This window comes from Bombyx mori, chromosome 5, assembly GCF_030269925.1.
Source record: "Bombyx mori chromosome 5, ASM3026992v2".
In the NCBI taxonomy this organism is placed as follows: domain Eukaryota; kingdom Metazoa; phylum Arthropoda; class Insecta; order Lepidoptera; family Bombycidae; genus Bombyx; species Bombyx mori.
In genome coordinates, this window is record NC_085111.1 from 16,658,423 (window position 1) to 16,675,624 (window position 17,202).

The 17,202-nt window shown below is 32.1% G+C and overlaps 1 protein-coding gene across 3 annotated transcripts in view; it reads left to right on the forward strand.

The window, feature by feature from the left end:
* LOC101743922 (gamma-1-syntrophin) overlaps window positions 1–9,022 on the forward strand; it is a 33,059-nt gene extending 24,037 nt beyond the window's left edge. Inside the window, exons 13-14 of one of the 3 annotated variants that reach the window (XR_009973258.1) lie at window positions 47–5,385; window positions 6,286–9,022. Coding sequence is in view for 1 of the 3 variants with exons in the window: in XM_012688468.4 (XP_012543922.1) it covers window positions 47–160 (114 nt within the window). In the remaining 2 variants the exon portion in view is untranslated. Of the gene's footprint in view, window positions 1–46 lie in introns of all 3 variants that reach the window. The other 2 variants (XR_009973257.1, XM_012688468.4) reach the window with 2 other exon arrangements.
* The last annotated feature ends 8,180 nt before the right edge of the window (window positions 9,023–17,202 follow it).

Sequence of the window (17,202 nt, forward strand, 5' to 3'; positions counted from 1 at the left end):
ACAGTTTTGTAAGCATACTCACGGCAGCCATTTTTTTTTTCTCCAGGAATTAGAATGTCAAATACTGCAGAGTCTATTGTTCTGCATGCACGCCTTCCTGACCGCAAAGGTGGCCTCCGTAGACCCGGCCTTCCTCGCGTCCATACAGCAGTCTAATTAAATATTAAACCCAAACGACTGTAAACATTCCCTTATGAAACATACATTATTAGTGTGGACAAGTGTGAAAATCTCACTGACTACGCAAAATTATGTTTGTTGTTTTTATCCGGCAAGATACCATCGACTGACGATAGATGGCGCTAGGGCATTTTAAATAATTAAGTATTTCGGAATTATTTTGTTAGTAATGAAAACTAGGATGTCAAGAGACACGTGTTAACGAAAACTAGGATCTGAAGAGAAGCGCTAACGATAGGAAATATTGGTGAAGCGAAATGTACGTGCTAACTCTCTGATTGTCAATTTAATAGCGAAAACTAGTTGACAACGAATTAATTGACGTCTTTTAAACACGATCGGTGATTTTAAAATGAGAAGAACTTATATGTTTAATGTTGTTGAAAATGGAACAATTATTGGTTATTTCACTGATTCCTAGACTTCTTGATGCGATTTCAGTTATACTCTCATATGCTATTTTAAGCAGATTAATTAACAAATCGCACCTTTAGAATTGCAAGTCGCCTTAATCCAATATTGTTGTTTTTTTTTTGTAAAATGTAATAAATAAAAATATTTTTTCGATTTTAATACTCTATGGTAGGTATGCGCTTGATTTCAAAGAGACGGAAAGAGTACTTTGTCATTTTCCAGACTAAAAGAGGCTGCTTTTATAAAGTCATAGAAGACATTTTTATAAGAAATACTTTTTAGTTAAATCAATTCTAATTTTGCGAAATATTAATTTTTGTCGCTGATTTCGCGATACCGCCGCTTTTTTTGTTACAATTTTTTTTTTGAAGCCCTTGTTAGTTCTCTTGCATTGGCGACAGATGGCGCGGATAGAGGTCGGAGGAAGAAAATAGGAACATTAAAATCTTAACAACCACTTAGTTTTAATTATACAATATTTTCTATTTGATATTTCCCTTAAAAGATTGTCCGTTCGCTTCGTATTTGCCGAGAATCTCAGGTGTGGTCACGTGAAGCATTTAGGTAATGTTTTAAACGATTTGTTGAGAATAGATGATATTATAATAATTTGTGAGTATTACTCCTCCACTATCACTAGTAAAATATATGTTATTTTTTAAGTAAACAAACAAAAGTGTCAATTCATTGGTAACTTTTTAAGTCCGTTCAAAATAGTATATATATATATATATATATATATATACATATAATAAATCAAATAAAACTCTTCCATATACCTTAAGAATATTTTATTTATATTAAGCATTCGAAGTGATCTTTATTTACAATCTCTAATAGTGTAGGAAAATCTAAAACAGTATATAATTATGTATAAATAAGAGTAGATTTGAATAATTAAACTTTGTTACATCAATACTTGTTTGAAAAATTAGCTTAGCGTAACAGCTGTCTTTGGTAAGTACATAAAGCTTGCAATAAGCTCTAAACACTGACAGCGGTACAATAAAAGTTTATATTTCTAAAGCTGAACAAATAAATTTGTAGACTCGATTTGTTTTTAATACCGCTCGATTATCAGTTTATTTTCGTTAATAAAGTGTATTAGAAGCATATTTATATGAAACTATAGTAATAAATAAAAAGAAATAGTTGTCTGTAAAGTCGGATTACGGAAGATAGTTACGTGATAACGTCAGTAGCAGAACCAGAAGAGAGATAAATGTGTCACAAGCCAACGCTCGGGCCGATCGTGCGTCTCTATCGCTTGTTCCGCGCTCTCGCTTGCACGCTCAGGCTAAGGCGGAACGTGACACTTTTTCGTGCGTGCAACCTGTGTTCTTCGATTTATAAGACGTTATCACGTCAAATTTTTTTACGAATATCAATTCATATTCGAACACTAGTTTGTCAACTCGGCTACAAAGAGCTTTATTCACGCTAAATGTTTGTTTATGTGATGACTCTGCTAAATGTATATTGATAGACTGGCCTAAAAACTATTAAGAGACTAAACAGCGAAATTAAAGACTTGTATTTCTTGAAATGTTGCGAAAAACCCCAAGGACTATCGAAAAATTTTGGTACTGGATACAAAAAAATACAATAATTAAATAATAAAAATATAAATAGTGCTTTAAATATGTCTTGGAAAATAATCCCATTAACTTGAGCTGATAGGTTGTGTCACTTCAGAAAGGAGTCCATTATTGTCCGGCCGCTGAGATATAGCGGATAATCTAACACCAAAATTACAAATTTTATCACCGACTTGGTGCAACCCTGATTGTTGCGCCGAGGGTCGTGCGCTCGATTCCCGCGTCATTGCAAACATTGATGGACCGGTTTGTTTGCTCTTTGTCTGGGTGTTGTTCACCTATATATGTATATATTTAACATCTTTCTCATATTTCGTATTCTCATCTCATATTGAAACTCATATCTCAAGGTGGGTGGCGGCATTTACGTTGTAGATGTTTATGGGCTCCGGTAACCACTTAAAACCAGGCGGGCTGTGACCTCGTCCACTCACCTAAGCAATAAAACATATATAAGTATGTTTGTCAGTCTCTGGTACCCATAACACGGGGAATCCTAAACTATGACCGGATGATAATGCGTGATTTGTTCCCAATTATTATCACACTTATCACGTTCATGATTTGTTAGTCGGGTAAATCAATCCAAAGCTACATCGTCTGTTAGATCGTGAGCCGCCATCCACGCATTCTCTTATCGGCCGGACAGTTCAACGACCCTGGATATTAATAGTGCGACAGAATTGATTCTCATCGACTTATCGGTGTACTGAGTGATTGTTGCGAGCGACTTTTCGCAGCAACGCTGTGGAAGTATAAATAATCGACAATCTTTTTCAAAATGAATGTTATTGCTCTAGTAATAGAATTCAAATTACATTGATTATTTTACTAACATAGATTATTATTATTAGAGCACTCAATACGTCACTTTAGAAAGCATGATCGGCTATCTCTTTCTAGATACGTGTTTAATATTGATTCGTTAGCAAAAATGCACGATTTCAAATTAAACATTTTTAAGACATTACAATGTAACATTTTATTAACATGTTCAATTCAAGTATCAATTATTTTAAAAGTACATATTACTATTGTAGCGTTGTTATGTACATATATAATAAAGTATATACGATAAATTAATAATACTAAATCTTAGTAGATTTTTATATAGTGAAAGTAGGGTTGTTATGGTGTTTGTTCAAAAAATGTTTTTTTTTAATGATGGGCATATTTAAGAACTTTTCATTATGTTGCCCTTATTCATTTAAAATAATTTAAATGAGTAAAATATATATATACATCAACGAATTTGTCAATTTGAAAATACTATATTGGTATTTATTTTTAGACGGTGTGCGAGCTATGTAATAAATAAATCAATTCGGCTTATAAGTGAGCTTAGATTTGTATCCAATCGAACATAGATATGTGGGCCTAAATTTTGCATTTTTAGAGTGCCCAAAACCTGTACAAATACTTCCAAATCCTGTTAACTTAAAAATACTAATAGTACATAATTTTCGCTGAAGGTTAAGTCAATTTTTATTGCGAATTTTATTGCGAACATTGTTTTGCAGTCGGTACGTGACAAGCAAAAATACCCAAAACAATATATTATTAAATGTATAGTAGGATCCAAAGTGTCTTCTTATTGGTCATTTGTGTATTATTATTATTACTTTAAATTTCCAATTGTTTGGAACTTTTAAGTACGTTAATAATATTGATGCTTGCTTAAGAATTGGAATGAGTTGTTATACAGTGTCCGACAAAAATCCTATTAGGATAATATTCAATATGAATGCAAAAGTTGCTGCGAAAGATGATTTGCATCAAATAAAAAATTTAATTTAAGGAATAAGTTCATAGCGGTGATCGAAAACCGATCGAGTCAGGGCTGTTGATCCTTGTGGGGTCGTGGGCCTGTGTGAGTAGCCTCAAATATTAGGACACGTTTATTAAAAAAAGGCGCATAGACGCGTTTGAGATGTGGTGCTGGCGGCGCATGTTGCGCATCCCTTGGACGGCTTTCCGGACGAACGCTTCCATCCTCAACGAGCTAAAAGTTGACCAGAGGCTATCCACCAAATGCCTATATAGAGTGCTCCAATATTTTGGTCATATAGCAAGAAAACCCTCTGACAACCTGGAGAGACTCATAGTGACGGGTAAAGTGGATGGAAGACGATCCAGAGGTCGGAGCCGAAAAAGATGGGAGTGTGTCCGAGTGTCTGGACATGACACTGAGCCACGCACTTCACTGTGCCACTGACCGATATAAGTGGCTACAAATTACAAAAAAAAGGTCACAGGCAGGCGCATCACGATGCTCAGCAATGAGCGGTCGACTGAAAGAGGATGATTAAAAACAATACATTAAATGAATTTACATTTTTTACTTAAAATGTTAATTTGAATGGGTTTTTGTCGCTCATTGTATAACGAAAGATTTTATGATGCTTAAAGTTCCATAGAACGTTTAAAACGAAAAAAAAAGAAATCATTTGTAATTATTTAATAGATTTTATTATAATAAATAAATAAATAAAATATTTTAAAAACGAAAACTGTTAACGTTTGCGCTTGCTTCATATCATTATATTTAAGTGAAATATTTTAAATGTTACAATAACATTTCGAGATTATATCATTAATATTTTTATTACGTAATATGATGTACGGAGAAGGAAGAAGAAGCAAATGAATTTGTCTAATGCTAATTTGCAGAATGTATTCAATCGTTACTTAATTAACATATTGTGTGCTCGATTTCCCATAGCTCAGGCAAATCGATATTGCCTCTGAGCCAAAAGAAAGCTTTTACATTCGTCCCAGTATCGTTGCTCGAGATATAATTTATTAATTAAATTATCTCGTGTGAACTGATGAAAATAATAAATCAATAGGTGATTGATTAAAAAAAAAATGAATTATTTTTATTTTTATTTTACACAAGTATCACAGTACATGTACATCAGTGTAATATTGTAAGATCGAAATGCGTATCCTAATTTGATAGGTTGAAATCAATCGGTGAAAATTCAAGACAAATTTTCTCAAATGATGTTTTTTTTTTAATTTGTTTAGGCCTTTTTCTGTGAACGTATTTGAAAATTGAAATATGATTGATTCATTTCTTATATATATTGACAACGTCAGCTACACAGTGATTTATCACCGTCGATGTGAATGTAGCGACAGAGGATTTTTGAAAGTACCTAGAAAATCTGTACTATTATATCACTCTAAGGTGAGATTATTCATAATAACACACATATTTTTTGCTTTGGCCATCAGTTTTATGATCTAACTGACATCGGTCCTTGAGAATGGTGGTCTTGGTTTGGAACATCCCAGCAGGACTTGAAGTGGAATGATACTATTTACTACAAACATTTTTTTGGAAGTAGTAATGGTAATATTACAGAGGCTATCCTATTGTTTAAATATAATTACCTTATTTAGAAATAAATATTATTAATTATAAAGTATACTTTTTTTTCATCTCGTTAAAGCTGTGTGTGTTGTGAGAGCGTAATCAAATTCGTATCTTAAGCAAAATTTACAAATCTAGATATTTTAAATAACGAAATATAGTGCAATTTATTTGACAGTTTATGTTAATGAAAATAACAAAAAAATATGGCTTTACTTAACTTCTATTTGTATAAGAAAACGTATTTACACAGTTAAAATTTATTAAATCTCTAATATATGAACTAGATATGACAATATATTCGACGTGTGTCTCATTTCCAAATTGAAATGTCGTACCACGGCTAAGTATACAATATAAATAAAACATGTCTTCAATTTGAAAGACAATTCCGGAACTATTACAATGTTTGGCTATTTTAGTAAGTTTAATAGTGGTAGCGTTTACTTATATACTTGCTCACTTATATTTCTATTGATGCCCAAGTGCTTACGAGCTTTTTCGTCGTAAGTTTTCAATGGATACACGACAATACTTTTCTTGATAATGGTACTTAACAAATTAATTAAAATACCGTTGAATTAGTCAATTTTAGCGAAATTATTATAAAGACTGATTATAAATTGATGTTGTGTCTTTTGTTTTTGTACGATCATCGATTTTTTGTTTAAAAAGGAATTTGTAGTTGAAAATCTCATACATAATTGATTGTAGGAAGAATTTTGAAATGGTTAGTTTGTTCAAGTTGGTTTTTCCTACGTAATCGTTGGCAACCTAAGGAGCTTATTCCAACTACGCGCGGTCTGGTATATAAGCTCACGGGCTCAATATGAGAGAATTGCTAACACTGGCCCTAGCAAGAGCAGTGCTTCGCTGAATATACCACCGGATCGGAATCGCGACCCACTGAGAAGATTCGACGAGAAACTCAGCGGGCTGTGTCTATGGAAATGTAGTTCAAAATCTCATTCATAATTATGATTGTGGCGCGAACGTTTGAATTTTTAGTTTGTTTAGGTCGCTAGCTTAATTCAGTAAATTCATTACGTCAGGATATCCATCTAATTATCGTTATACAACGTTTTTATGTATTCCGTAAGATTTTGAATGTCGAAAAGAGCTGAACAAAGAATGTACAAAATCGATCAATAAATTCATTCCTATAGTTGTTGATTCCTTTAAAATATTGAACCGAGTAAGTTTCTTATAATTTAAATAGTATTTTATGTAAAATCGGTCCTTAGAACAGGCATTTGGTTCTAAGTTGTGTAAAGATTTGTGTTAAAACGTATGCGACGTGTTTATTGATTGATTACAATTTTTTTTAGTTAAGTATGTATTTTGCTAACAAATGATTCGGGTTAAGAAGAAAAAAAAACTACTAAAACCATTGTCTAAAATTAATATCCCTACAGAACCCAGTTGTTGTTCAAACGCCATTCATAATTAGTCGGCTTACGTCATATACTGCAGTCCATAAAACCCGCGCGCCGAACTCATTTTTCTATAATTTTAAATCTGAAAGTAATCATGTCATAATAATAATTCAAATTACGTATATAATCTACATTTCTTCTACACATATTTTTGGAAGCCATAAGCTAGTTCTGGATACGCGAATGAAATTAATTAAAACAGATCACACATTGCCTGAACCGTTCAGTATTGGTACAAAATATGTTTATATTAACATATTTTTTTAATTATTATTTTAAAGTAATCAATCTAATGAGGTTTTAACGATATTACCTTCATAATTAATTTTCTAAGACTTATATATTAAATTTTGATTTGTTAGTTTTAACTATATAATTATAGCATTATTCAACATTGTTGTTTGTATGTATTTCAATAACGTTGCGCTTGTGCAGATTGAGGGCGGATTTAGGTGTACATCATATGTGTGCGAGCGAGACCGACACAAACTGAGAATAATCACAAACTATAGTTCTTTCTCTGCACTAGTAAAACGAGCATGTAGTCGCAAAATAGTTTTCAGTTCGGCATTATTGAGTATTATTTCGAAAATTCAACAATATAATTACAATATTCAAATACAATACTTAAATTATTTCCGTTCAAAAGCTTACAGAAACTCCAGCGGATAATAGTTTATCGAATACCATATCTTTACCATTCGCGACTCCTCGACATATTTATTTATATCTTTACGGTTGAATTTCGCGTTCTATATCCGATTAGTTTTACATTTTTCAACAGTCACATATTTGAATCTTTGGAAATTATAAACGTGAAAATCAACCATCCTCCTCTATGTAGACATAGTAAATATAATGAAAACTTTTAGCTCCAATTTACGCGTATGTGATAGAAGTTCATGACTATCATAAAACAAGTTTCTAAGCTGCCGCGCAAATTAGACGAAACACGCCTTAGCGCAAGTTCACAGTGTGACGTCATTTGTGGCCAAAAAACTAGCTAAATACTACATAGGACATCATGCGCTGTGATTAGATTTTTTTCCTACCTAGTATTTGGTAACCTAAGGGGGTACTCCTACTACGAGCGAACTGGTACGTGAGTTCACGGTTCTTAACGTGGAAGATATGATTCAATGTTAGAATTCTTTTATTACATATTTTAGACAATTAAAAAATAATACATTAATTCCACAAAAATCGGCTTAATTTAATTAAAATTCCTCATTAAACACTTCTAAGATCGTTTTCTTACTGATGTCCGTCCGGCTGCCTATTGCCTGAAATGCCGACATTACAGTACTTCATAGTATTAGATTATATTTTTGTCAAATCAGGCGGGTCCATTCATAACACCCAATTAACTCACCTAATTTGGATTCGTTACCCACAGTTCTATCCACAGTGTTTTTTAGCGCAAATCGCTGAAGTTTACGGCCCATCTGACGTAAAGTACCTAGTTACCAGAGCTCATAGATCACAAGTTAAATCTCATCAACCCACATAGCCGACATGACGTTGAAATCTGTGTACTGTATAACGACTATACTATACTATAGGTGTAAATTTGAACTATGAATTATTATCTACTATATTCCCTCGCTATAGAAAGACATTTTAATTTTGATTTTTAAACGAATATACCTTATTCGGTTGAGTTATTTTTACATAATATTTGTGTAAATCCTACTTAAGAGGATTTGTTACAACTGAGTGTGAAATATAGGAACAATTTGAAGTTTGTTCATTGACTTTATTAAAAGTCCAGTTAAAAGCTATATTTAATATGGGACCACCCCGCTTGTATACCTTTCGCAGATAAACTTCACCGTCATTAGATTTAGTAAGGCATTTACGAGAATAGTATTAGAAATTGTTTGCTGTATGAGTTTTCGTAAAAATTTGAGAATGTAATCAATATGCCGGACTGTAGTGGTTAAACTAGTTATATAAACCTACTGTTGATTATTGTAACATCTATTGTATTCATTAGTAAAATATTAATTCAATTATTTATTGTTTTTCATTATACCGGGTTTTTTACACTTTTTTTTTTATTGCTATGCTTTTCGTATGGGTGTACGAGCTCACAGCTCACCTGGTGTTAAGTGGTTACTGGAGCCCATAGACATCTACAACGTACATGCGCCACCCACCTTGAGATATAAGTTCTAAGATCTCAGTATAGTTACAACGGCTGCCCCACCCTTCAAACCGAAACGCATTACTGCTTCACGGCAGAAATAGGCAGGGCGGTGGTACCTACCCGCGCGGACTCATAAGAGGTCCTACCACCAGTAAAAAGTATGAAACCAGTAACTTCTATTCATTTCAGCACTTACATTACCAAAACTACGACCAGCATCCTCAATCTAGTACAAAAACCACACAATGCCTATCTGTATACGATATATTTCAATACCGTAACAAATATGAGCAATAGGGATTTCTTTTATTACTTCTATAAGCAAACGATCATTCGGCCCACCTAACCGTCGCTCATGGACATCAGCAATGCCAAAGAGCACAGCCAAATCGTTACCTGCCGCAAAGTATTCATAGCGAGCCTCGTCTGAAGAAGGACATGTCATAGTGAATGAGAATCACAATGGAGATGAGTTCATTCAAACAAGTGTATTGGACTAGAAAATGATATGTTAGTGTATATTTCTAGGCTAGTTGATACCGCCGTTTTGGCTTTTGATTATTAAGGTTCTAAAAGAGTACCTAAATGAGCTAACGGCCTTGGTATTTGGCAAGTTTGCCGAAACCTAAATATTATTATGTAGACTTATAACATCAATGTCTATATATATCTGGATGGATTGTTAAATAGCAGTTTGATTACTTAGAAATAGGCAGGCGGTACTACCTGAATGCTCACAAAATTCTAACACAAGTAAGCCGTGAGCTTGGCACATGTAAAATATTATTATATAAATAGCCATTTGAGTCCTTATGTAATCGAGTCCCGAGTCGTATCCACTACGATTTACCTAATAATAAATCCATTGCTAAGATGATGATGGATGTCAAATGGTAATTAATGAAAAAAATATACTTTTAATCGTTTTATTAAAGCTTCTGGTACAATGTAAAGCCACACAATAGTACAATAAGCAAATCACATAAAAATATATAATATTATAACATCAAATTTCTAATTTTGTAAGACAAGAACACGTTTCGTCTATTAAAACTATTCCAACGAACTAATTAAAATTAATTACATAAATAGCTGTGATTATTTTAAAGTAAAATAGCTTTTGTTTTTAAACACAAATTACTACAATTAAATCTTACAAATTACTTTTTGTGGAACTCTTATTTTTAACGCATACAATTTCACAAAACATATAGACTTTTTTGGCTAACAAGGTATAAAATATTCTAAACATTCACACAAGAGAATAGTAAGCAATCTACTCACTAAATATTTATTTAACGACAATGGCGTAACAGCCAAATAAAACTTTCACGTTAATAGTACAATAATTTGACTATAAAAAGAGTTATATTTCTAAAACAGTGATATAGTGATATTTGTATTATTTTAATTTTTAATTGTATTGTGCGTTTCTATTACTTCGCTACGTTTTGGTTATAATTGAAATATACTGTAATCAACCGACTTCCTAATAAAAAAAAACCAGAATGGGAACAATAACATAATGTAGATTTAGTAATCTAATTATAGCAAATGATTATTTAAGACATTACAAGCTAAATACTCTGTACGTGGAAACAGGTTGATATTGTAACGACACGAACGTGACCATCATCTGCTCCCACCTCTTTACTACACTATAGGTACTATTCCTGATAATATGAAACAATTTATTGTTCTACCTCTTTTCCATTGAATTCTGCCTATTAGTACCAGTCTTCAATCAAGAAGGTGCCCTATACTTCAATAGCCTCTCGTAAATAGAACTCGTTTACTCCATCCACCATCTGTGTGCTTAGTGCGAGTTTTTTAACTTCTCGATCGCGTTAAAGTCAACTCAAATTTGTATGGAGTTGGAACAACACTCCTAGCGCAAACGAAGGCAAGCTGTTCCAAATCCATACAAATTTGAGTTGACTTTAACGCGATCGAGAAGTTAAAAAAATCGATAAATCTAGAATAAAAAAACTCGAACTAAGCCCACTGAGCGACATATCTAAGTCATTGCCAGCTATGTTGGTCATCTTTGGATATCATTGTTTATAAACCGAAGACTTTCTGCTGGGCGGCTTTGAACGTATAGACGAAAGTTGTAAAAAATTAACGTTTTCATTTCCCGTCTTTAAATTTTGTTGGAAAGACACTATTTGTAAACATCCTACAAATCTTATTGATTTTAATTTTGTTTTATATTTTGTAAACTGATAGATTATGTAGCGATGAATGAACATGATTCAATAACTGTTAATTCCTCAGGTCGTTAAACAGACAAGACCTAAGTTATGCTATTTATAACCTTCTTTAAAATAATAAAGCATATTTCGTAAAGAATACTTTAGTAATCTACAACGTTGAATCAATATAGAATTGATAATAAAAAAATTCAAAATTAATCCATTTTCGTAACCGTACATTTTAGAAAAACAATTAAATTTAATAAGGTTGTATGTAAAATGCGGATTGAACCAATCAAACTTATTAAAAGTTTCATCACTAATTGTTTTATTTTTATGTAGCTATTTATTTTCTAAGCGTAGTATCTAAGTACAAAAAATGAGCTTACAATTTCTATTATTCGCCTTACATTTCTAAGTTTTTCAATAGTATTATTTATTATCTTAGCTTCGAACAGCACTACAATTGACCAAATTAGTTTAGTCAACTGGTTATTAATAATTAAATGTTTATTGTAAAAAATTAGAACACACCTTCCTGTTAAAGTGAAACTATCATTGTTTGCAATGTAATTTATAACATGGACTGAACCGTTTTTAAATGATTGGTTTATATCCGATATTTTCATTTTCACATATAGAAATATGACATAATTTTATTTTCAAATAAATTTATAGGCATATTGTAGCACATTCCAATCGAGTCCTTAAAATGAAAAAAAAAACATGTCTCTGTTTTTTTTTTAAAGCAAACTTATCTTTGTGTATGATTCGCGCGCTTTTTTCATCACTTACTGACTTGTCAAACTATTTAAAAATGTATTACATGTATACTAGCTACATCCTTGCTGCTTGCACGTTATATGCAATATACCAATAATGCTTAAAGGTCATAGAAAAATACTGTACTATTAATTTATGGCTGGCTCAATCGCAACCGCTGACAGCGACATTGACAAGACAAATATAATGCTTATAGGAACACCAACTGTGAGCGCTCATGAACCTACTTCGGACTACATACACAGAGTTTCATTAATATTGAAAATTATTCCTGTTAAAGTTTGTCTGTCTTACAGCCTACCTCATCATAAGTCGGTCGTTGGAATCTCCAATACATCTATTACGTTCTGAGAATATTTAAATAAAAACTGAAAACCCATTTAAAAAAGATAAGCCAATACATATAATATGTGTATTTTTATACTAACAGGATTATTAATCCAAATATTAATCGCGTTATTGGTGTCTTAAGATATTATTTTAAGCCAATGTGTTTTCCTTTAATACTGCATTGGAAAATAAATGAGATGGTTGGATATACTACGAAATACCTACTAGAAAAATGTGTCATACATAACACGCGAAATAAAATCAAGGAATGTCGCTTATATCACAAGTCACATAACCTAAGAATCCGATTTCAATATATATTTTTTTGTTCTCTTTAACATCTTAAAAACTAACAACGAACTACAGCTACACATTAAAATTTGTAAATCTAAACTTTGGAAAAATACAAACATTCCTAAAATTATTACAGTATTATTCAACGAAGATATAAATACTTTTAGTAATACCATATAGTACATTATTATCAGATTTATTGTCATATTATAACATTTTTGAGATATATTTTAAGTTATTTTTCTGTATTTGTTATTTTTCTTTAAAATCTGCAATATTCCAATTTACTCATCTAAAAATATGGCAAATATTTTCAATTAATTCAAGATTTGCGAACACTCAATGTATCTGATACATTTTTAACAACGATCACATAAATAATATAATATTTTTAAAACTGACTATTGAAATCCGATCACGCTCCAATGTGACAATCTCTAAGTAAATGAAAAACTTTGTAATTTCTTGAAACTACCTGTGCTTCACCTATCGTACTACGAGAGAAGCCTTCCCTAAAGTGCCAATTATAATTTTACCAAGTCTGGCTAGGGCCGATGCTAGCAAAGTCAGTCACAGGGCTTCATCAAAAACACGAGGAATAAGTTTGTATATAAATTGACTAATTTTAGGATCTTTTGTGAATTCACGATTTATATTAAAATATAATGTAACGGCCGCTTAAGAGGATTTACCAGCATTTTTTGGGATGTTCTATTATTGTTTCACTTAGGTGACGCTTGGTTTCGAAGTCAAACTTTAAGGCTATTCCCACTTAAGACACGACAGCGCGGAAATTAAAACAATATCATACAAGTTCCAAAAGAACAAGAGGAGACCTCATAGACGTCACAGATCTTGGATGAAAACTTTACGACAGAGTTGCAAGAAGACTATCTTCTCCCTACTTCCTACTCCCGTTACTTCACTTTAATGTAATGAAAAGTTAATATAACAAAGAACCTATGAAAACAGCTATCGCAAACATCGCCCGATTAAAAATTATCTTACAACATTTCATATACAAATTTTCAGAGTAATATTAGAAATGCTTATGTTTAAAAGAATTCCAAATCATTAATCCATCCTTTTCGAAAATACAAAAATATTCTTCAACGTTTTTGTATCTGAAAAATAAGGTATCTACGTATATCACAAAATATAACCGATTAAAGATAATTCTGATTTCTCTTATTGTTCAAATATTATTTGTTTATGAAAAAAAGCCTTACAAGCTTATAGCCAATCATCTTATAGCCAAACATTCATAATTGTATGAAACATAATTTTCGATAAATGTTTCAAATTTAGTTTCCTCATTAACCGTACATTTATCTAAATTTACCTATAATATTTAGTCTGATCCGACTCAGTGGATTGCTGTGAACACGACACTTTCCCTAATATCATTTTACAAAAACAGCAATTACAACTACCACAGTATACATGAATATTAAATTACATATATTTTACATACTACGTCGTTTTTTTTATTATTAAAAAACATGCGCCGTCTACGCATGTTCAGTATAAAGCCCGATACCAATGCATTTTTGTTCATTTATATGTATAAAATTTATAATTTTAAATGTAATTTCAGTGATACATATAGAAAACTAAAAGCTAACAGTTAGAAGGAAGAATCAGAGGAACAGTTCGAGGTTCATAAACAAACATATTTAAAATGTGTCTATATTAATGATAATATATGAATAAAATATATTTGAGGGTATAGATCAATAGTTAAAAAATATATATGAAAAAATTATAAAAAGAAATATCTCCTTAAAGTTATGTACATAACAAAACTAGTTCCCAGAAAGAGGTCAAATACGAATTTGTCTTAATAACAAGCGAAATTCTACCTACTAAATACTTGTCTATTATAAAATTAGCCTACCTTAGTTTATTTAAAATTTGTTGTGAAATTTAGATGAATGTGTAGTGGAAACTTTATTGGCTTTAATATTTAGTTTGCGTAACGTAAAATATAAATATACCTAAGCTTTAAATAAATACTTAGTTTATATATTTTTTTTTTGCACCTTAGTAGGTTTTTGGTAGTCCAAAAGTTTGAAGTCGATATTTATTACAAATAAAAAAAAACACTCAATTGAACGCGGCTTAAGCTTTCTGACTTATTTTATCCACCACTTATTATTCATCCAAATTTCAAGTACATTACAGGGCTCGCCCGAGGCGACTCCGCGCTAAACAACACGATACTTTCCAAACACTTTGAATAACGTATTTATCCTAATAATGTTTTCATTTATTCAATTTAAGACTAATAGAAAGCTCGAGTGAAAGAGACTCATAAGAAGTCGACAACCATTCTTTCATTTATTTCACTAAGTACACAATATAGGTATTTTACATAGATAAATATAGGTATATTTTTTCATAAAACATTGAGCATATCTCCACTATAACTTTGCGTTAAAAAATTTAGGTCTAGATTTTACTCTCGTGAAATTAAATTTCCAACATTAAACTGAGTTTTTTTTTTTGTTGTACCTAGATCAAAAATTCACACCTACATCTATGAACTACACAATAACCTTAGTCTCTATTAAAGCTATTCCGCTAATTTCATAATTTTTATTGAAAACAAACGTATTCTACGAGAATCCTTCAGTTAGACTAAATACGAAAACTAAAACTTAAACTTAACAATAACTTAAAGTTGTCACGGTTTTTTGAGGTGAAACTTCTTTAGGCGCCTTGAGAGTAAAATTGAACTCATGACAGATTCGTTACAGCTAGAGAGGAAAGATACAATTTAGGAAGAGCGAGAGTGAGAAAATAGACAAAGCGTCTCACGAGCCACTCGACCGTGGAGGAAAGGAAAGGACAAAGCGAGCTAGGTCGTTTCTCTTATACACAGCATTCCTATTACAAGAGAAATTTGATTTAAGGATGAAATATAAAGAACACCACAATACTACAAAACCGCAAAAGAAGTTTCACTTTTTTCACGCGCACCATTTATTTTTGCTAATGAACGAAGCAATAGGTCTATTCAGAAAGTCTGTGGCTATTAATATAATCGAAATATCAATTTAATTTTGTGTTTTGCTGCCGGCTCCCTCAAAACTCCTTACATAAATCACGAAGGCCATGCCGGTCAGATGCGTTAAAAAAGTAAAAAGAATAATTTCGCACTGAACCGATTTTCGCAAACACCTGAATGTTCTGCATTTACTTATTGTCACTAAAAAAGAGACGGAAAAGTAGGAATCTTTCGAAATGCAATGTTCATTCTTACAAAAATATTAAATTTAGGTTAAAATGTTTTAGTTAAAAAAGTTTGCTCCGCAGTTATTATTTAGAGATGAGACTGTGGTATATGATTTATAAATATCTCACGATGTTTTTTTTAAGCACACTTATCAATTTGTATTACAATATTTAGATATTTTATGCAAAATGAAAATTCACCTTATTGAACTACCACAACTCGTATTTAGAGATCACATTACAATTAGAAATCAGAAAACATTAGAAATCACTAACTTGTACACACATCGATACGAACAACGAAGCATACATTAAAAAAAATGTAAATAAATACATTGTAAAGTCATTTTAACGTTTTTAATTTTACTAGTTAATAAATATAACGTGCCTTAATTTTTTGTCTCTTTCCATTGACTTTCATTTGTCATATGCAAGAAGAAGACAACGAATACTACTATGTATTTATATTTTGGCATTAACAACCGTAGAAAATATTTTTAAACAGTCAACAAGATTATTGTCTTAGTTTACTTTGAATTATTGTCTTATGAAGAATTATTGTATTTTTTGTAAAAAATTCTATCCTAAGCACTTGTAAAGGAATATTATCGCTTTTTTTTTAATAACTACGAAAGCACTTTTATCTAATACTACATACATCAAACATCAAATTAATATTTACCTACTAAACACAACTACGATCTAACGCTTAGAGAACACAACGCCATTCCGATAGAGGCACCCGTCACGCGCGGACGTGCTCATCGACCACTCGATCGCCCGGCCTTTGTTCGCCCGGCTTTTGTTAGCCCGGCCATTGTTTGCGCGGCCTGTGTTCGTGGTACATCTGCCGACTAAGTGCTCTTCCTGGAAGTTTTTATTTGTTTTGTTTCCTTTTGTTATTTCTGTGTTCGTGGTATATCTGCCGACAAACTGTCTTCCTGGAAGTGTTTAATTGTTTTGCTTCTTTTTGTTATTTCCGTTTTGTTGTGATTTTTCTTTGTCCTGCAGTAATCGTGCCGCATCGCCACCTGTGTTCAATAGAACCGCTCAGGTCCGAGAAGTTGGGGCCTCGCCGCAAGGCGAGTGTTTTCTAAGACCCAGGGTAGCCCCACCTGGGCACGTAGACATCATGGACGCTGTATTTGCGGAATTTCTCCGGCTTCGCTACCCAAAGCTCACTTCCGAGTTTCAGGCCTTCAAGGCC